This window comes from Canis lupus, chromosome 35, assembly GCF_011100685.1.
Source record: "Canis lupus familiaris isolate Mischka breed German Shepherd chromosome 35, alternate assembly UU_Cfam_GSD_1.0, whole genome shotgun sequence".
Taxonomy (NCBI): Eukaryota; Metazoa; Chordata; class Mammalia; order Carnivora; family Canidae; genus Canis; species Canis lupus.
The window spans coordinates 2,155,491-2,177,960 of record NC_049256.1 but is presented as its reverse complement, the minus strand read 5'-3'; the positions used below and the strand labels follow the sequence as shown (position 1 = coordinate 2,177,960).

Genomic DNA, 22,470 nt, shown 5'->3' with positions numbered 1-22,470 from the left:
TTATCCATTCACCTATAGATGGATATTTACGTTGCTTCCGTATCTTGACTGTTGTATATCATGTTACAATAAACGTAGGGATCCATATGTCTTTTTGAATTAGTGTTTTTGTTTTCTTTGGGTAAATACCCAGTAGTAGAATTACTAGCTCATATTTTGGATATTTGGAGGAACCTCCATACTGCTTCTGCACAGCCATGGCACCAGTTTACATGCCTACCAACAGAGCACGAGGTTCACATCCTCACCAACACATTATTTCTTGTCTTTTTGATACTAGTTGCTCTGACCTGTGTGAGGTGACACCATGGATGGACCTAAAGGATATTATGCTAAGTAAAACAAGACACAGAAAGACAAATACCATAGGATTTCACTTATACGTGGAATCTAAAAATAACCAGAAACAGACCCATAAATAAAAAAGAAAAAGAAAACTGTTGTTTGCCAGAAGGGAGAAGGATGGGGGGGATAGACAAAATGAATGAAGGGGAGTGGGAGGTGCAGGCTTCTTCCGGTTATGGAATGAGTAGGTCATGGGGATGAAAGGTACAGCATGGGAATGTAGTCAGTGGTCTTTTAATAGTGTTATATGGTAAAAGATGGTAGGTACGCTTATGAGCGTAGTATAATATTTAGTGTTATTAAATCACTACATTGTACACCTGAAACTGATGCAATATTTTTTATCAGTTGTGCTTTGATTTTAAAAAATGTCTTACGTAAATGACTTTAACCTCCAAGTTAACTATTGGCTTTTCATATTTTTTCTCCAGTTTTATTACAACTTGATTGTTTTTAATTTCAACATCTTTTTTTCTTAAGTTGTATATGGAACCATATGTTGAGAATAGGGACTTTACCTTATTACCTCGTTGCTGTGCCCCACAATGGTGAATCCAGCTGTAGAGGTGCAACAGCTGCTCCGTACCACGGATGGCACTACCCGGCGTTTTCATACCATCTGTCATGGGTCAGACGGCGGGAGGGCACCTTCTGGGTGTTCGCTCAGTGAATCACAGGGGCCCACGTGCCTGACTGGGGGAGCCAGGATTCCAGCTCAACCCGTCAGGCTCTGGTGCCATGTTCTTCAGCCTGGCTTCTTGTGAGCATTTATTAGTTTTGGTTTAATCAAAGTCATTTTATTAAAAAAAAAAAAAAAAAAAAAAAACCCTGAGATTTTGAAATTGAACAGTTGCTACATACACATCTGTTTATGAAGTGTTATATACAAATGTGATGAAACATTTCAAGTATAAAGCAAAAGTATAAAGCAAAATGTATCCATTTACATAGAATGAATCTTATTTTCTTGTCTCTTTCACTTTGCTAATTGAAGTTGCCCTCTAATGAAAAAAATTTTTTTCTGCCAAAGACTACATTGAAACAGAGTTTGATTTATCAGCTAATGTTAAATTGATTAAATGTCTATCTTTAGGTCTGAAATACAGTATATCGTGTTTCAAATGATGAAACTGATATTCTACGCTAAATGTCCAAACTGTAATATTCTAACATAGAATAATGTTAGTGTAATTCATAATGTATTTAACTTTGAAATGGGAGACGTGATTGCTCATTTTTTGGGTCTTGGAACCTATTTGTCCTTAGTGTATATGAATGCTAAACTGTTATGAATATAACAAATGGAAAACATAAGCCATGAAATAATTTTATTGTTATTTTCACTGCTGGCAGTATTTTCTCTTTTCATAGAACACAGAGTTTTCCAATTCATATTTAAAAGCTAGGAGATCATATTAATTAAAGCCAGGAAAAAAAAAAAAGATCTTGAGAAAGAAGAGAAAAAACTGTAAAAGTGGAGATCATTCATTCCTGTACTACATACGAAGGGTATCCTCTCCTCAAGGGTTCATTTTAAAAATTCCTCATATGGCAAAAGACATTTATCAATCTAGGAAGAGAGCTCAATTTAGGAATGATCAAACTAAAAATGTGAAGACCTAGCACTTAAAACCCTTTCAGTTTCCAACAAAAGCTAATTTTCTTGCAGAGTATTTAGGCCTTTCTGTCTGTCTGCCAGTATCGACAGTTTCTGGTTACCTTTTTTCAATAGGTAGTAATTTCAATAATGTGTCTTCAGAGTGCAATTGAAAAGATAATTTATTTAGAAAAAAAAAATACCCCGAAGTTTTTTCATGTAGTGTTTCAGTTTGACCCAAAAAAAAGTACATTGTGGGATATTTATAGTATTTTTCAATCTATTTTTATCTGTAGACTAGGACTGATAACCGATGTAGGGCACAGGGGTTAAAAACAGGAAATGTGGTTTATAAAGTAGGTAGTATCTCCAGAGTTTCCAGAGTCTTGATTTCCTATAGTATTGACCGAAGAGTATCAGGTTTCAAAACAACATTAGGCAGCATACCTTGAAATCGGCTGTTTAAAGGAGTTGTCTGTTCACTTAGGACAGGAAATGCTTCACGGAAAAGTTTGCATTCTTGGCGTAGGTTCAGATGGCACAGCGGGTGTTTTCTGTGATCGCAGGGTCCCTTGTCTCTTGCTCCTTTAGACGGTCCTCCTGCAGCTCGGGAGCAGGGGTCCTGCCTAGATTTCAGTGAATCTCCTTGGATGTCTTGAGCGTTTGGGTTCAGGTGTCAGGTTAGGGTTTCAGTGGAAAGTTTTGTCCTTCTCACAGTTGAGGAGCGTATGTGACAGTTATTATTAATTGTAGTAAGCAGAGCATCCAGGTTAAAGTGAAAAGGCGTGTAGTTTTATATGGCTTCGAATGTTTAAGTGGCAGGTTGGCGGAACTGGTCCACACTGAAAACTGACTCGGCAATTCCGCTTCTGGGAAGACGGTTTATGTGGATTAACCTATGAGAACACGAGGGTCAGTGTTCACTGCAGCATGCTTTATAGGGGGATGCCCTGAAAGGCAGCGCGATTGTCTAACGGTAGGAGAATGAGTCAGGAATAAATAGAATAAAATAAGTAAATCAGAAGGGATAACAGAATAAACCACTCGTGGCACACGTGCGCTGTGGAGTCGCGGGCGGCCCTGGGGGTGAACCCGCAATGGAAGAAGGCCGTGGCGTCCTAGAGCGAGGCGGGAGCCGGGGTCAAGGAGCGTGTCGCGCGGCCTCCCGTGGGGGTGGAGGGCTCGCAGCCACGGGGGCAGATTTGGGAGGACACGCACCAGGCGGGGAGAAGGGCGAGCGGAGGCTCTTCCTTGTTATTATGAAAACATGCGCTTCTGTGTTGTGTTCATTGTTTTCAATGAGCATTTAATGTTTTTTTTTTTTGTTTTTCAAGATAAAAAAATCAAGAAGAAAGTTTGGTGTTCAAACACTCACTATTCTGTTGTTTTTTTTTTTTAATGTGGACATTCTTTAGAGAAATCAGCCTAACAGTTCATCCAAATAATTAGTAAGAAGAAGGAATAGTAATTATAAGGGAAACAGATCTGCTTATGTGGCACTTTTTAATTTTCCCATATTTCAGAGAAGACCTTCAGGCCCGATTTCCCAGCTAGGATGGAAATCCAGTTCCTCGCGTGCCCGTGCTTATCTACCGTGGGTTATCGCTGGTGCTGGGCACCGCCGTGAGATTGGCACAGAGGCAGCCCTCAGGTCCCTGCAACACGCTAGGGGACCGTGTTTTCATGAGTGGTGCTGAGGACCTCGTCAAGGACAAGCCCTCTGTTAACCAGTGTGGGTCCTAGGCTTTGTCGAACAGGCTTCTCTCACGCAGTTGCTCTCTTGTGCTGTTTTAGAGACGGGGCGAGGCTCCCTCGCACGTGCAGGATGCTCGCGTTTCCTTAAATCCGTTAGTGTCTGCATTGGAATGTAGAGGGGCTTTATTTCTTGTGGGTCTGTTCTTTTTCTGGGGGGGGGGGGAGTCACCGCTGCATCCCGCCCCTGCGAGAGCCTGGCGTGAGCCGCAGCAGTCCCTCCGCATGTTTTTAGTCGTCGGCGCATCCCCAGACCACGCGCCCTCCCCGTGAGATCCACGTAAGAAACTGACAAACAGAGCAAGGGAAAAGCCTTCTTCTCCCAATTTCATGTATGAAAATCAGGGCCTTCGTTGTTGGAGAAGGTGGTGTGTCGTCCAGACCCAGTTACAGGAAGCCCACCCTGTGAGGAGAAGTCGACGGGTTCCTGCTCAGAGCAGAGATGAGCTTTGTTTTCTCCATGGGGAATTTCCACACCGGGCCACCAGATTAATTGCTAAGTGATAGTCTAGATTGATACTGTGTGGGTGGGGACGCTTTTTTTGGTCAAATATCATGACACATCCTAATTTCATATTCAGAGAGTAGAAGAGACACATATTGTAAATACTTAGAAGTCGTTCTCATCCCCTTGGAAAGTTGTGGGGGTTTATCTAAGGGGAACCTTTTTTTTTTTTCTTTTTTTTTCAAAAAAACAATACCTACTACTGCATCACAATATTGTAACGTTTGTAACTCCAAGAAACAAGTCAGCCTGCCTTGTTTTTCTCTGTGCCCACTGCTCGCAGGGACAGCTCACTTCCCAGTACTACTGCAAACGTGGCCTCTAGGGCCTGCTTAGCGCCGCAGCTGAAACCCTGGTGCCCTCACCCATCACCGCGTGGCCCTTACGTTCTCACGTTCCAGAGCCGCTCTCCGAGTGTCCGGCACACCGGCAGCGCTCAGCAAACGTGAAGGTCTGTTATTTGAAGTAATCTGTCCCCTAAGTGTGTAACCGGAGAAACAAAGTGTATTTGGGAGAGGAAACAAGCGTGCCTAGACCGGGCAGCATGTGCCATTCTGCTGTACTTAATTTATTCAAATTATATTTTTCAAGGGGGTCCTGAAAAATTATTTCGTAAGTACTGTGTTTGGTTTTTTTTGTTGTTTTTTTTTTTTTTTGCTGGAATCCTATGAGAAGTAAGAGATGCGTGCTTCAGCGGAGAGTATCTCCTTTACTCACAAACTGAAGCATTTACATCCTGAGGGGGTGACTCACTACACAGTCGTATGCTGTAGGGCCCCGCATACGTTAGTTTTCCTGCTGCCTCTGTCCGCTCATTCATTCACTCACCAATTTTTCTGAGGGGCTCGGGGCTGCCGGCGGCCAAGGCGTACGTGCTGCCGGCCTTCCTCGCTTTCCTCGCTCTAAGTATTGCTGGGCCCCAGCCTCAGGCACGCCGCCGCGGTGGGGGACGGCCGGGGGGGACAGTGAGGCTCGGTGCCCGCCGTGCAGCCGGCGGCGGGGCAGGGTGGGTGGCAGCGGGCCGGGCAGTGCTGGGAGCCGTGGGAGCTGCGGCCGAGGCCGGGGTGGCCACGGGGAGGCAGCGGGTGCCGCCAGTCCCCTTACACCTGTCACCCCATTTTATAAATAGCTCAGGGACGAGAGCTGTTGAGAAACCCGGCCCAGGTGAGCGGCTTGGCCTGCGTGCTCGAGCTCAGCGCCTGCCCCCCCGGTGGCCCCGGCCATCCTCGGCTGTCCCCGCGGGAGCCAGGCCTTCGCTGGCCGGCGCTCTGTGTCACGTCCAGCCCTTCTTTCCAAACCGATGCAAAGCGCGGCAAAACGGTGCCACTGGAATTCCCACTTTCGGTGAACCTTGTGTAAACCAGGAGAGCGAGGCGCTAGCCAAAGGCAGGTGTCAGGCACCGCATGTCTCCGGGGCCTGGCACTGCATCCGGGCACCTGCTGCCGTCAGGCCCTTGGCACGCCCACCCGCCCGCCCGCCGCCGCTCAGAGCTGCTGGGGCCCCCGAGGGGCCGGTCCAGGTGCACGCTCCTCCCGTGTGCCGCACGCACAAACGGTGTACCTTGACCCAACCGTGTACGTCTCTGTTAAAAAAAAATAATGCCTAAGTACGTGCACCGCGTTGTGACCTACAGACTGGCCCCCGCAGCGAGGTGGGCTCCCGGTGGGGGCCTCGGCTGGTGCTCCCCGCGCCCCCCGCCAGCCGGCAGGGCCCGCCCGCAGGGGCACCCGAGCATCAACAGCTTGTTGGCAAACAGTTGTCACCGTCTCTACATTTTGTAAACGAGGCTGTTGTCTAAAGGGTGAACCGATGTTCGTCTGGGGCCGAATCCGTAGGTATGGATCAGCCGAGACCTCGACCCCAAGTCGTCTGGCTTTCCGTCGAGTGCTCTGTCACCCGAGTGAACTCACAAGTCATCATCAACCATGAATGTTAATAATCTTGAATTAGGATCAATGTTGCAGGAAGAAAGCGAGAACCACCCAAATCAGCCCCCAAGGGGTCCCTCTGTCACCGTCGTGGACCTTTTGGAAGCCAAATGTCAGATCCGGGTCCTGCCCGCACGGGCCACAGTCCCCTGGAGCTCCGCACCCACGTGGCTGACACGATGTCCTGCGGCCCCTGTTGACGCCAGGGCCCGTCAGCATCCCCGCGACGCCCTTCCCGCCCTGCAGGCCTCACCCACGCCCCGAGCCGTCCGCGCACAGGCGAGGCCCGGCTTCACGTTGTGCAAGACCCAAAGCCAGGGTGTCTCGACTCCGAGTAATTGAGCCTGTGTCCTTTCGGCAGGATTTCCGTGCACTTTCCTCTCCCAGGTCAGAAAAGAGCAAATCTGCCAGCGCAGCCTCCTGAGAGGCTGCTGCCCGACGTCAGCCGCGCTCTGACAGGCTCCTTCGGCCTCGCAGCCCGCGAGCAGGGGAGGCAGCACGGGCTGCCGGGGACCCGCGCCCTCCCACGGCTGGCTTGGGGGCAACGTTTTAAGACAGAAAAGTCAGCAGACACTGAAAGCCAAGCCTCGTCGGGGCTTAGTTTTCCAGACACACCTGGAGGCCTCCGCGGAGCCGAGTGAGCGGGCCGGCGCGGCCCGTGCGGTGCTGCTGCTGCGCTCGAGGCTGCCGACAGCCTGTAGCCTGGAGTGGAGAGAAAGGAATTGAAATTCTAAAGTAGGAAGACCACAGAGATCTTATCTGTTTGACGTTTGTGAACCTTCAGACCTCAGTCCCTAGACACGGACGCTGCGTAGTCTCTGGGTCCGGCGCCCTGCCTCCACCCCTCCTGAATATATTCTTTAACCTTTCGAGAACTTAGAAAAGTTGAAATTGCAAGTAAATGTTTCACAGGTTAGTGTAAATCGCATTACAAGGATTATTTTTTCTTTTCTTTTTTCTCTTTTTTTTTTTTTTTTTTACGATCTAAAACCGTTTCGTACCACGTATTTGCGACATACAACTCAGACACATATGTGAATACCAGCAGGTTGGGAGGAAACGTAGTAACGGAGACTCTGGGGTCGTAACACATACTGGGGACATACACACATCCTACTTGAGGGACCTAATGTCCCCCTACCTCTGATCCTGCCTGTCAGGGTCCACCCTGAAGTAGAAGCTCAACAAAGTGATGTCAAGTGACTTACTGAGAACTACCAGCCATTCCCTCAGAACTAACAATTTCAACCCAATATGTAAAAATATTAAAAAATTAAAAATTAAAATACTTACCACTCCCTGTATGTAATACAATGGGTAGCTTTTTGGAGATAGGCAATCAGTGATCTGTTCTTCGTTTTTAACGTTTTATCGTCATTAACACCAGCATATGCATTGCTTTGGAAGGTTAGGATGATATTTCGCAAATCTCCCACCTCCAGCTAAACATGCCTGTTTCCGGCACGTTCCATTTAACGCCATCTTCGTGAACCTTTACTGACCCGACATGTGGTTTGACCGGGAGCTCTCTTTCTCTTCATCCCTAGGGCCACAGATTTTTTTCCCCCTTTTTTCCAACATTAGCATTTACCTCTTAAAGCGGTCGCCCTTGTTTTTTTTTTTTTTTTGGAGGGGGGTACAATTATTTCATTTTGTCCTATTCATAAAAATTAAGTCCCCGAGAGGTACAATTTTTTTTTATCTCAATTTGTTCAGGTTGAGGCCTTGTGTTCCTTCTAACATATTATCCTTGTGAAACCTGTGGTCACCCCAAAACAGGAAGCTTGATTTTGTTTTCAAATTTTTTATCAACAGCAATATAGTTCTAATAGTTGAAAGTATCTTGTGCTTTTATTCTTATTATTCACAGCTTTGTCTCTAGAGTTACATTGAGTAATTTGGATTTATCTCCCTTACAGGGTTTTTTATTAGTAATGCTCAGTCTGATGGGTTCTTGCCAGGAAATGTTTTTCCTATCAGGGTCAGAGTGGGAGTTGAGTTGATAGCATGTGACACTGGCTTGCTTTATTCTAAGTTTAATTTTCTGCTTTTTAGTCAGCACTGTGGCCCCACTCTTCTCTTTTACATTGAAGAATTTTAGAAGCTAAAAACTGCCCTCACACTTCCAGTCCTCATTGCTAGAAACTTGCTAAGCCCCCGGACTCCTGACGTTTGTTCAGACAGCAGCCCCGGCGGAACCCTGGTTTTCACGAAGAGCTGAGACTGTTGCATTTCTTACCCTTAGTTCCTCGTATCCCCACCGGCCTAAGATTGCGCCTGTATTCTCAGCGAGCGTGTGCCAGAGGTGCACCCGTGTGCCGGCCCCTCACGCTGTGCCCCCGCGACCGTCGGAGGCCCAGAGCCCTTCCCTCTGGGAGCAGGGACGGCCCTGGCTGCCGGGCGATGTCCCAGCCAGGCCTCCCTTTGGCCTCACTCTACGCAGGTGGACAACCCAAGGCAACGGCTCCGCTGTGGGCCCCCGCCCCGCCCGCCGCCAGCACAGTGGGTGCTCACTTCACTTCCCCTTAACAATAGGCTCCTGACACTTTTCTCTCTACCTCCCAGGTGAGACTTGTCACCTTGCAGTTACTTGGTTTCGACTGATTTCCGAATTCCATCCTTTTGCTCTTCGACAGTTTTCTTAATTTTCCCACCGGCAAAAACAAGAACACCTGAACCCCCAGGTCCCTAAGCAGTGTATGTAAGTTGGCTCCTCAAAAGCAAAAGAGTGCACCTGTGTGTACGCAGCCTGCAAGCCACTCAGGAGCTAGCTGCGTACTCCGACTCGGAAAGTGTCAGTTCGGAAAGTTGATTCTACGTCTTGGCCGTTAATCCCAACGTTTCTGAATAACCAGTAGTTTGGATGACCTTAACGGAAGAACATTCTCCTTAAGATCGTTACTGTTAACATCCATGATCTAACAGCACAGCGGGATTTTCTCTGTTCTGCGGAAAGGAAAGTCTCCGTCATTTGCAGTTAATCCTGGAAGGCACTCCAGGGGAGTGTTCTACTCCAAGGGAAAACGGCTTCCTTACAGTTACGGTAGAGCTTCGTCTTGGGTTTACATTTTTCCTCCTATAAGATAACGAGGCAAGCTCCTAATGAGCCCCATGGACACCAGGGCTGACGACGTGCACTGTCTCCCGTCCTGCCCACGGCAAGCCTGCCAGCGAGGCGCGTCCTCATGCTCTGATGGAGGAGAGAATTGGCCTCTCTGTCCCCTCGCCAGAAGCCATGGCCTGTAGGTGATGAAGCGGGTTTGATCCAAGATAATCTGACTTCAGGGGATCCCCCGCCCCCCGCCAGGTGGCTCAGTGGTTAGCGCTGCCTTCGGCCCAGGGCGTGACCCCAGGTCCCAGGATCGAGTCCCACGTTGGGCTCCCTGCATGGAGCCTGCTTCTCCCTCTGCCTGTGTCTCTGCCCCTCTCTCTGTCTCTCTCATGAATCAATAAATAAAAACTCAAAAAAAAAAAAAAAAGATAATCTGATTTCAGACTCCTGCACTATTAGGTCTTGTGCACCCTGGCTTTTGAGTGCAGTAGTGCTTGTTAATTCTCTACTGTCCCAAAATCCTATATTTTGTCCAGTCTTTAAATTGCTTTACAGAATCAGACTGATTTTGTACCAAGTTTCTCGCAGAAGTAATGTTTTAAGATCAAAATGGTCATTCTGCATAATTTAAGTTTTACCTTTGGAAGTAAAATGCTATAATAGGTGTTTAGCTTTTGTAAGCTTTGGTAAATATCTTTTTTTTTTTTTTTTGGTCTGCTAATGTGTGTCTGTACTGTTTGCACACACACACATTCATGAAGAAACTGAAGGAGAATCTTATCAATTTTGAAACACACTGGCCATCAATTTCAGAGAAATAATGACAGAAATGGAAAAACAATGAAAGAAAATGGCTAATTTAACTTTTTTTTTTTTTTTAACCTGTACGAAAATAGTCCTTTTACCATTTGGTCCTCAAAAGGAAATAGACAGTGGTAGTGTTACTTTCTGTTTCTTCTTAGAAAACTCTAAGACAGTAGTACAGTGCACAGTAATGCCATCAAGGGAGACGGGGAGTTTGTTTCCATTAAATGCCTTTTTTCCCCTCCCTCATCTTGATTTCAGGTGTCAGAAACTATTTAAAAGAAGCATTGGTGAACATAATTGCTGTGCATGCAGAGGTAAGCTGTCATTAGATGTTCCTAAGAAATGTGGGTAACTGGAAAAAAATGAAAAGAGGCAAATTTGATGGGTTTTATGGTCTTTTTTCCCTTCAGAATGTATCTTAACTATAAATAAAGTACAGCTCGATTCTCACGTGTGCACACACGCACGTGCTTTTTAACTATGAGAATTTTTTTTTTCTGAAACTGTGTTTAAAACCAAATTCATTAATGTTCAAAAGGTAAGGAGAAGAGAGATTGAAAAGATGTTTTTTCCTTATCTTGGGTTGAAAGGAATGTTAAATCCCTTATGTCGGAGAATTCACCGACCTCTTTTTACCCAGGATACAAACAAGCATCGGTGTCTTACTCGTGTAGCAGCGGGTCCTTACACGGTGGCTGGGATTCCAGAAAACTAGACTCGTAGAAGGTTGGGCCGAGAGGGCAGGCTGAGGCTAGGAGACAGGTGCAGGGGTTCTATCAGCGGTGACTAAGGGACACGTAGATGCTGGTGCTCCTGGTTCACGCTCACCTTGCCTTCAGCTTCACCCGAAGCACCATCGTCTGAAGCTTAACGTGAACCTCCTTTGTTAACATCCTTCTTAGAAGGACTCTTCTCAGTAACATCAAAAGAAGCACAGCCTCCACCATTATCACCACTGCGACTCCCGCCTCGCTAATCTCACAACCCATTACTCACTGCTTTGCCAGGACTTTCAGAGTTGTTATGGCTCATAGACCGATGGGTGACCAGATAGCACGGGGCCCAGCGAGAGGTTATCATTAGATAGTTTCCACTGCTGCGAGTGCCTTTTGAGCTGTAGGGGCCTGATAGAGGTGTATTTGGTTTATAGCATTGTCCTTACCCACAATGATCAGAGGTTGTCAAGGTAAACTGGAAAAACATGGATAATCAAGGCGAAGATAAAAGAGTAACCAAAGGAAACAGAATGCTGCCTCGTTCCCAAATTTGGCTCTAGGATTAAAGCAACTAGAGCAGAAAGCAAAATGTAGTATATTACAGTTTTCATTTCCTAGTAAGGGAAAAATCCACACATTCTTCTATAAAAATAAAGTCTATTTTTTTTTTTTTTAGAATTTATGTATTTATTTGAGAAAGAGAGAGAGAGTGAAAAAGAGCATGAGCAGGGAGGAGAGGGATGGTCACCGACCCCGGGATCATGACCTGAGTCGAAGGCACCCAGGCGCCCAAAAATAAAATGTATATATTATATGACTGTAGCAAGAATTTATCACATACGTTTTTTAATGATTTTATCAGAGATACACAAATGCTCTCGTAGTGTTAGCTTCTAGTAAAATTAGGGTATAGAATTAAATCATCAGCCAGTGAAAGCATTTCTGTGGTAGATGGATAGTGGTGCTCAGAGGAATCATACAATATGTAGGCATTTGCAGTGATGCTGGTGATTCCTAAAGAGGCAGCTTTTATTAACGTCCACTCTCAGGAACCATGATTTGTATTAGGGTTTTCAAACCCCCTTTTAATTTATCTCGGCAACTGAAAATAGAATTTCATTCATAATGTTTATTATTTAGTATTTCCCACATGATCTTAACTTGACAAATTTATAAGTCAGCATAGTAAAATGTTTCACCATATTTTCAAATATAATATAGCTCTTAGCCTGAAAATATCAAAATTCAAAGTTTGGAAATAATGTTTTATGTCAAGTGAAATACATATAAAATTTAGCAAATATTGGGATGCCCGGGTGGCTCAGCAGTTGAGCATCTGCCTTTGGCTCAGGGCGTGACCCCAGAGTCTCAGGATTGAGTCCCCGTCCAGCTCTCTGCATGGAGCCTGCTTCTCCCTCTGCCTGTGTCTCTGCCTCACTCTGTGTCTCTCATGAATAAATAAATAAAATGTTTAAAAATTCATTCATTCATTCATTCATCCATTCAGCAAATAGTGAAATTGGGGACTTTGTTGTCCAATACACAATAAAGTCCCCAATATGATATGGTGTTTGTTTTAATCTAAGAACGGTCTGACCCAGTATGTTTTTCTATTAATTGTGGTAAAAAAAAAAAAAAAAAAAAAAAAAAAAAAAAAAAACCTGGCACAGCATGTTTTTATTTATATAACTTCCCTTTTAGAAATAATATTTCTTTTTGTGAAAAGGGCAAGAAGAAATCTTTGAAATTATTTTTAGTTTGTCAGCATCAGTAATACCTTTCAGAATTATATTTGCTGATATTTTTAAGAGGATTAGTTTTGGCATGAATCACTCAATACAACTGAAGTAGAAGTCTGTAACTTCCTTTCACTCATAATAACTTAATAACTATCCTTTAAAAATAGGACTTAGAAGACCTGTGACCTCCTTGTTTTGTGCATTTTTGTTTGTTTGTTTGTTTCTAACAAATTCAAGTCAGGAAATGTTCCCTCAATGCATCACTTCTTACTTTAAACCCTTCCATCAGGTGTTCACGATTTCCAAAGAATTGGTACCTCGAGTTCTATCCAGGGTGGTGGAAGCAGTTTCTGAAGAGCTAAGTCGGCTGATGCAGTGTGTTTCATCCTTCAGCAAAAATGGAGCATTACAGGTACCAAAATCAGTCAGTCCCGCATTGAACTTTTATTTCATTTAGAACATATACATGTATTTTTAGTTATCGATCTTATGCTATACGGACAGGTTTGGGGCTTGTTTTTGTTTTTGTTGTTTTGATGAATCTGCTGATTTATCATCTACCGTCGTATCTTTTATATTGTCTACGATTTTTATAGGGCTTCTGTTTCTTTAGAGCAGAGCAAGACCCTCATGACTCTTGTGACATATGAATGCAGATTCCTTCTAAAGTTACGTGATTTGTTTTTCAGTTTACAACTATCTTCACTCAATTCAATTTCGCAGGAAATGTTTAGCATTTAACTCTTAATAAATCTTTTCAAACCATTCAATGCAATTTTCATAGGAATGACCACCGTCTCTTTGCACTCACGATCCATCGGTTTATGTCGTAGTTATTGAAGTCACATGGTCATAATAGCAAATACAACTTCCATAAGCCAGATGCTTCTTGGTGTGCGTATGACCAAACTGAGAGCAGCCAAGGTATGCAGCATATGGGAGAGTCACCTACTACCTATGGACTGCAGTGACCTCGAGCGTCGCGAATGTGTTCTTAAAAACGTACTGGCCGTTTTCCTTCCAGTACTGGCTGAGGGAGTTTCCATCAGGCCCACTCCCAGCAGATAACAACTGTAATCATGCATAATATAGAAGAATCCTAAGTGTAAACACAAAAACCTGAAGATACTGGAGGCCGGCCATGAGCGAGTGATTCTGGAGGAAAGGGCACTTGAGGAATTTTTCACTTCTTACAGATTTTAGCCTCGAGGCAGGGCGAGGAATGCCTACAATTTCACAAAACCTGCTATGTTTCTGGCTTGAAGAATAGGCTTCCACCACAATTACAGGAAAGTGAGGTATCCCAGAGAGCAGAAAACAAGAGCCACAAATGTATACACTGCAGAAATCACCAGCTGACCCTTGACCTACTCCTACCTGGTCATAGTCTCCTCCAACCAGCCCAGTTAGGCTAGAAGAACTGCAGTAAGACTTGAAGGGCTGCCCAGGAGCCAAGAATTTTCAGTCTGAGTCCAAATAAGTTAATTACTTGCTAAAACAAAACAAAAGATCAGTCCTCTTTAGGAGCATATTATAGAGCCCACATAATATTGACAGTGTCCAGGAAATTATCGAAATTTACATGAAATGCGCAAATGAAATAAAACAGGAAAATATGACCCATTCTCAATAGAAAAGCAAACAACCGAGACCAATCTTGAGATGACGCAGATGTTGGATTTTGAAGGCAAGGACTTTAAAACAGTTGCATTCAGTGATGTAGGAACTATTCATGCTCATAATGAATGAATAGTTAGGAAACCTCACCAGAAAAATAGAAACCCAAAAAAAGGAACTAAATGGAAATTCTGGAATGGAAAAATACAATATGTGAATTTTTTGAAGTCTTCTAGATGTGAATAACAAACAGCAGAGTAGAGAGGACGAAAGAGAAAGTCAGCATATTTGTAAATCAACAGAAATTACCCCATAGAAAGAACAGAGAAAAGAGTCATTGGAAAAAATAAATAAATAGAACTCCAGAGACCTCTGGGACCATGTCAGAAAGTCTAGCATACAGGTAATTCGATTTCTAGGAGAGTCAGAATGGCTAATCAGGACATGAAAGGATGGCCAGCATCATTAGTGATCAGAGAAGTGAAAATCAGCGCTACCGTAATAAACCATTACCCGTCCGCCAGGATGGAGAAAATTAAAGACTTATAAATACCGAGTGTTGGCAAGACTGGAGAGAAACTAGAAGCCTCCCACACTGTTGGCGGTATAAAACGGTACAGTGACAAGAAAAGCCTTTAAAAAGAAAAACAGAAGCAAAAAAAAAAAAAAAAAAAAAACAACTAAACACACGAGTACCCTTTGACCCCGCCATTCCAGTCCTCGGTATATAAGCAAGAGGACTGAAAACATGAGGGCCAAATGCTACAGATGGCCCAGGTATCCATCAGCAGAATAAAGGAAGGGCAGGTGCAGGTGAGCGGTGAGGGGAAGACGGGGACCAGCTGGGTGAACCTCAGGAGCATTCACGGGGTGAAGGGAGGCCTGCACAAAAGCTCGCACACCGTATGGGGCCATTCGCAGGAAATTCTCAACAGATAAAACTATCTATGGTGGGAAAAGTCCAGCGCTTTCTTCTAGGTGGTTGAGATGAACTCGGGAGGGGCCTGAGGGCTAGATTCTCTCAAAGCCAGCAGGGAGGGCGAGGAAGAGCTCCGCACGCCCAGGAGGATGGCCTCCGAGGGACGGGGCGGCCCTGTCTGATGGGAGGACTTCAGGGGACTCTGGCCCCCAACCCACCCTCACCCACCGGGGGTCACTGTGTGAGGCCGCGCTCTTTTGAGCAGATGACAGGTTAACCGGAAATGACCACTCACCTAAGGGCTAATGCACCGTCTTCAAACCTTCCTGAGACACAGTGTAGAGAGAAGTGGAACCACAGTTTGGTGCTTTCTTTTTTTTTTTAAGTTTTTATTTATTTATTCATGAGAGACAGAGAGAGAGAGAGAGAGAGGGAGAGAGGGAAAAGCAGGTTCCATGCAGGGAGCCCGACGTGGGACTCGATCCCGGGTCTCCAGGATCACGTCCTGGGCCGAAGGTGGGCTAAACCATGAGCCCCCTGGGCTGCCCCAGTTTGGTGCTTTTCAGTGATCCGAGGACCCTTGATCTGTACGTGAAGTCTCACTTTTTCTTTCTTCTTTTTTCTTTTTAAGTCTCACTTTTTCAAGCTTGCAAAAAGGTTTAAGCTTTGGGTTACCGTTTTTTGTTGTTCTTGAAAGTTTTACGCAGATGAAGCTCACCTGCCACACAGTGTTGTCTACAAGGCAAGAAGTATGCACAGTTCAGTGAATTTTCTTTCACTGTGTCGACAGAGTTGTGCAGCCATCTACACAGCCAGCTCCAGGACACTGGACCCTAGAGGAACCCTCCCAGCCGCCCTTCCCGGCCACAGACGAGCAGCATCCTACTTTCTGTCTCTGTGGTTTCCTTTCCTTTCATCCTCTTCCCTCTCCTTCCCTCCCATCTCTTCTTTTTTCTGTTTTTCTTCTTTTCTTTTTTAAAGATTTTATTTGACAGAGAGAGAGAGCATGAGCAGGGGAGGGGCAGAGGGAGTGGGACAAGCAGACCATCCCCCCTCCATCCCAGGACCCGAGCAGAAGTCAGATGCTTCACCCACTGAGCCACCCGGGCACCTTCCATGATTTTCCAACCCTATGATTTGCCTGTTCTGGAAATTTCACATAAACGGAACCATATGAATATGGCTTTTTGTGACCGGCTGCTCTTGCCAGTTAGCGTAGCGTTTGCAGGGCTCATACGTGCTGCAGTGTGTTCCAGTACGTCACTTCATGTGGTGATTAGACAGTATTTCATCCTGTGAATATACCCCATTTTCTCTGTCTGCTCCTCGTCGGATGGCCATTCACGTGGTTTCTACTTTTTACCTAATAAGAGCATTCCCATACGAGTTTCTATATGTTTTAATTTCTCTTGGGTATAATCTTAGGAGGGGAATTGCTAGCTCAGATGGTTACCCTCTGCCAGACTGTCTGTAAACCGACCTGTTCCATTTTACTTTCCTACCAGCAGTTTCTCCACATCCCCCCAGTGCCTGGTGCCGTCCATCCTACTGATTCCCGCCACCGCACTGCGTGTCAAGCGTCCCCTCATTCTCTGGGTTGCTTGTTACTTTCTTGATGCTCTAGGTTGTGGCACAGAAGTTTTTAATTTCGATAGAGTCTAATTTATTAAGTTTTTATCTTGTTGCTTTTACTTTTTTTTTTTTTTTTTAGTTTTAATTCTAATTCCAGTGCAGTAACACGCGGTGTGATGTTAGTTTCGTGAGTCCAACGTAGGGAACCAACACTTCCACACGTCACCTGTTGCTCACCTTGACGAGTGCACTCCTTAATCCCCATCACCTATTTAGCCTCCCCTCACCTCCTCCCTTCTGATAACCAGCACTGTTCTCTATTCTTAGGGGTCTATCTCTTGGTTTCTCTCCTTTTTTTTTTTTTTCCCCTTTGCTCCTTTGTTTTGTTTCCTAAATCCCACATATGAGTGAAACTATATGGTATTTGTCTCTCTCTGGCTTACTTCGCCCTGCGTGGTACTCCAGCTCTATCCAGGTCATTGCAAACGGCAAGATTCCATTCATTTTTATGTCTGAATAACATCCCATTGCATGTATATCTACGTGCATACAGACCACATCTGTATCCATTCATCAGTTGATGGGCCCTTGGGCTACTTCTGTAATTTGGCTATTTTAAATAATGCAGTAAACTTAGGGGTGCACCTATCCCTTTATTAGTGTTTTTGTTTTCTTTGGGGTAAATCCCCAGTAGTGCAGTTGCTGGATCATAGGGTAGCTGCATATTGTTGTCCAGAGTGGCTGCACCAGCTGGCATCCCCTCCAACAGCGCAGGAGGGTTCCTTTTTCTACATATTCTCACCATCTGCTGTTTCTTGTGATGTTCACTTCAGCCTTTCTGACGGGCTGACAGGTATGAAGTGATACCTCATGAGTGATGAGCATCTTTTCATGTGCCTAAGACATATCTATGTCTTCTTTGGAAAAATGTCTGTTCATGGCTTCTTCCCATTTTTTTAATTAGATTATTTGGTATTTGGGTGTTGAGTTGTATAAGTTCTTTATATATATTGTATACCGACCCTTTATCAAATACGTCATTGCAAATATCTTCTCTCTTCCTGTAGGTCACATTTTAGTTGGGTTGATTGTTTCCTTCGCTGTGCAGAAGCTTTTTATTTCGGTGTACTCCCAATAGTTTATTTTGCTCTTGTTCCCTTACCTCAGGAGACCCGTGTAGGAAAAGGGTACTATGGCCAATGTCAAAGAAGCTACTGTGTTCTCTTGTAGGATTTTTATGGTTTCAGGTCTCACATCTAGGGCTTTAATCCATTTTGAATTTGTTTTGCTATATGGTGTGAGGAAGTGATTCAGTTCATTGCTTTACATGTTGCTGTCCGGTTTTCCCAACACCATTTGTGGAAGAGACTGCCTTTTTTTGTATTGAATATTCTTTCCTGCTTTGTTGAAAATTAATCGACCACATAGTTGTGGGTTTATGTCTGGGTTTTCTGTTCTGTTCTAGGGATCTATATGTCTGTCGTCAGGCCAGCACCGCACTGTTTTGATCACTACAGCTTTGTCATATAACTTGAAGTCCAGAATTGTGATGCCTCCAGCTTTGCTTTTTCTTTTCAAGATTGCTTTGGCTATTGAGATCTTTTGTGATTCCATACAAATGTTAGGATTGTTTGTTCTAATTCTGTGAAAAATGCTATTGGTATTTTGATAGGAATTGCATTAAATGTGTAGATTTCTTTGGATAGTATAAACATTTTAACAATATTTGTTCTTCCAATCCATGAGCATGGAATGTCTTTCCACTTCTTTGTGTCATTTTCAATTTCTTGTATCACCGTTTTATAGTTTTCAGAGTATAAAGGTCTTTCGCCTCTTTGGTTAGGTTTATTCCTAGATAACTTATTATTTTGGGTGCAGTTGTAAATTATATTGATTCCCTAATTCTCTTTCTGCTGCTTCACTATTGGTATATAGAAATGCAACAGATTTCTGTACCTTGATTTTGTATCCTGCCACTTTACTGATTTTGTGTATCAGTTCTAGCAGTTTTGTGGTGAAGTCTTTCAGGTTTTCTATATATAGTGTCATATCGCCTGTAAATAGTGAAAGTTTTACTTCTTCCTTCCTTACTCAGTTGACTTTTATTTCTTTTTGTTGTCTGATTGCTGTGTCTAGGCCTTCCAGTAATATGTTAAATGAAAGTGGCAAAAAAAAAAAAGACATCCTTGTCTTGTTCCGGACCTTAGGGGAAAAGTTCTCAGTTTTTCCCCCTTGAGGATGATGTTAGTTGTGGGTTTTTCATGTATGGCCTTTATTATGTTGAGGTGTGTTCCTTGTTAATTGATTTGTAAATATTGAACTACCCTGGCAATCCAGAAATAAATCCCACTTGATCATCATGAGTGATTTTTTTAACGTATCATTAGATTCTGTTTGCTAGTATTTTGTTGAGGATTTTTGCATCAGAGATATTGACTTGTAGTTCTCTTTAATCATTTCTTTATCTGGTATTTGTTTAGTGGATAATGCTGGCCTCATTAAATGAATTTGGAAGTTTTCCTTTTTTATTTTTTGGAGTAGTTTGAGAAAAATATGTATCAACTCATCTTTTAATGCTTGGTAGAATTCACCTGTGAAGCCATCTGGTACTGGACTTTTTGCTTTTTGGGAGTTTCAGTTTTGGTAGTTTATATGTTTCTAGGAATGTATCCATTTCTTCCAGGTTGTCCAGTTTGTTGGCATACAGTGTTTTCATAATATTCTCTTATAGTTGTATTTCTGTGCTGTTGGGTATTTCTTCTCTCTTATTTGTGATTTTATTTATTTGAGTCTTTCTCTTTTTTTGCTGATAAGTGTTTTATTGATTTTTTTTTTTTTCAAAGAATCAGCTCCTGGTATCATTGATCTGTTCTATTACTTTTTTAGTTTCTATATTATTCATTTCTTTTCTAATCTTTATTATTTCCTTCATTCTGCTGGTTTTAGATTTTGTTTTCTTTTTCTAGCTCCTTTAAGTATATTTAGGGTTGGGGTTTTGTGTTTTTGTTTTTGTTTTTTTAGGTTTTTCTTGCTTCTTGAGGTAGGCCTGTATTGCTCTATATACTTCCTTCCTGGAACTACTTTTGTTGCATCCCAAAGATTTTGTCTCCTTGTGTTTTCATTTTCATTTGTTTATGTGTACTTTTTTAGTTTTTTGATTTCCCAGTTGACCCATTCATTGTTTAGTAGCATGTTGTTTAACTTCATATATTTGTGTTACTTCCACATTTTTTCTCGAGGTTGACTTCTTGTTTCATAGCCTTGTGGTCAGAAAAGATGCATCATATGACTTCAGTGTTTTTGAATTTGTTGAGGCTTGTTTTGTGGGCTAATATATGATTTATTCTGGAGAGTGTTCCGTATGCACTTGAGAAGAATGTCTATTCTGCTGTTTTAGGATAGAATGTTCTGAATATATATCTGTTAAATCCACCTGTTCCAGTGTGCCATTCAAAGCCTTTATTACCTTGTTGATTTTCTGTTTAGGTGGTCTGTTTATTGATGTAAGTGGGTGTTAAAGTCCCCTACTATTACTGTGTATTATCAATTAGTTCTTTAGGCTTGTTATTTACTGCTTTTATGTATTTGGGTGCTCCCAAGTTGGGTGCATAAATTTGTAGAATTATTATATCTTGTTGGATTGTCTCCTCTATTATTATATAGTGTCCTTCTTTGTCTCCTGTTACAGCCTTTGTCTTAAAGTCTGTTCATCTCAAATAAATATTGCTACACCAGCCTTTTTTTTTTTTTTTTTTTTTTTTGACATCCATACACATGATAAGTGTTTCTCTATCCCCTCACTTTGAATTTGTGGTTGTCTTTAGGTCTAAAATAAGTCTCTTTTAGGCAGCATATAGATGGGTCTTGCTTTTTATCCATTGTCACCCTCTGTCTTTTGATTGAATCATTTAGTCCATTTACATTCAAAGTAATTATTGATATGTATTTATTGACATTTTATTACTTGTTTTGTGGTTGTTTCTGAAGATTTTGTCTAATCCTTTCTTGTCTTTCATGACTTGATTTTCTTTAGTGATATAATTGGATTTCTATGTTTTTATTCTTTGCATTTTTATTAGTGGTTTTTGAGTCGTGGTTACCATTAGGTTTTTGTATATAACATCTTGCGCAAACTTGATGCCTTTTTTTATATGAGTTCATTGACTTATTTTTTTTACAGAATTATTCCTTTTTATTGCTTTTATGTTCCTACCTTCATACTGTCACTTTCTGTCTCTCCTTTCCACTCAGAGTCTCCTTAATTATTTCTTGCATGACTGGCGTAGTGGTCGTGAACTCTTCTTGTTCTTCTTTGTCTGGGAAGCTTTTTATCTCTCCTTTTATTCTGAATGATAGTCTTGCTGGGTTGAGTATTATTGCCTGCAAATTTTTGTCATTTCTCATGCTGAATATATCATGCCACTGCTTTCTAGCCTGCTACATTTCTGCTGAAAAATTCCCTGCTAGCTTTATGGGGTTTCCTTCATGTGTTACTGTCTTCTTCTGTCTTGATACTTTTAAATTTTTTTCTTTATCACTATATTTTGCCAATTTAATTACAACATACATTGGTGGGGGTCTGCTTTTGTTGATTTTGTTGGGGGTTCTCTGTGCCTCCTGGACCCAGATACCTTTTTCCTTCCCCAGATTCGGGAAGTTTTCAGCTACTATTTCCTCAAATAAATTCTCCCTTTCTCTTCTTCTTGGTTTCATATAATACGAATGTTATTACATTTGATGAACTCACTGAGTTCCTGAAGTCTATTCTCATTTTACATAATTCCTTTTCTCTTTTTGTTCAGCTTGATTACGCTCCATTACTCTGACTTCTAGATCATTAATTCACTCCTCTGCTTCTTCCAGCCTGCTGTTGATTCCATCAAGCATGTTTCTAATCTTGTCTATTGCAAGATTTGTTTTCTTCATATGCGCTAGTCTGTCTCTTGCCCTTCTCTGCAACTGCAACCCCCTCCCCACTACAGCAGCCACAATCTGTCTTCAAAACCACATCTGATTGGTTCTTTTTAATTTTTGTGTTAAGGATCTCACTGATACCTTCCACTCTCTTTTCAAGTCCAGTGAGTATCCTTAATGATCACTGCTTTAAATACTCAATCAGGCATGTTACTTATGTCTGTCTTGCTTAATCTCTGGCCATGGCCTTGTCTTATTCTTTGCTTTGTGACAAATTTCTCTGTCTTCTAATTTTTTCTAAGTCTCTGTGCCTGTTTCTCTGTGTTAGGAAAGCCAACTCTGTCTCCTGTTCTTGAGGGTAATGGCCTTATGTAGAAGAGGACCTATAGTACCCTGCTGTGTAGTGTCTTCTGTTCTCCAGGGCCTGGCACGTCCAGGAGTGTCTCCAGTGGACGCTGCACATGCTCTGCTATTTTGTCCTGGCTGCTTTATCCTTCAGGCCAGTTGTTTTTGCTGGTTATGGGCAATAAGTGGTCCCTGGCCTGAACATGGCACATTTTAACTTTGGTGTCCTCTGGTCTGCTTATGAAATGAGGCCTGTTACCACTGCTGCCACAACTAAGGCTGTGCAAAACTCCCAGGTGGAGAGACATGGTGTTGGCAGGGGTTTGGGTTAGTGTTCTGGGGGAGGAGACCCACTGCACTGGGACTGAGGCTAGCACCACTGGGAAGGGTGGTTCCACAGGAATGTGGGGGGGCAGGGCTTGGTGTAAGCAAGTTAGGTAATGAGGTAGTGCTATGCTGGTTCCCACAGGTGGTTTATGCTGAAGGGCAGGGGAGGGAAATGGCACCTGCCAGTTCCTTTGTTCCCGGGGAGGGGGGTGAGGGGGGGGGTGTCTTTTGAACATTCCAAGTGAGCAAATAGTCCCCTACTGTGTGTGCCCCAGGTGCTCTTCAGATCCCTGTTTCCAGGCTATATCCAGGTTGTTTGCCAGCCTTCTCTCCA

The 22,470-nt window shown here is 43.2% G+C and overlaps 1 protein-coding gene across 7 annotated transcripts in view; it reads left to right on the top strand.

The window, feature by feature from the left end:
• Positions 1-22,470, top strand: part of EXOC2 (exocyst complex component 2) — a 224,900-nt gene that overhangs the window by 195,904 nt on the left and 6,526 nt on the right. For all 7 annotated transcript variants that reach the window (XM_038584007.1, XM_038584006.1, XM_038584008.1 and 4 more), the window contains 2 exons: positions 10,246-10,301; positions 12,732-12,854. In XM_038584007.1, coding sequence (XP_038439935.1) covers positions 10,246-10,301; positions 12,732-12,854 — 179 coding nt within the window. The remainder of the gene's footprint in view (positions 1-10,245; positions 10,302-12,731; positions 12,855-22,470) is intronic.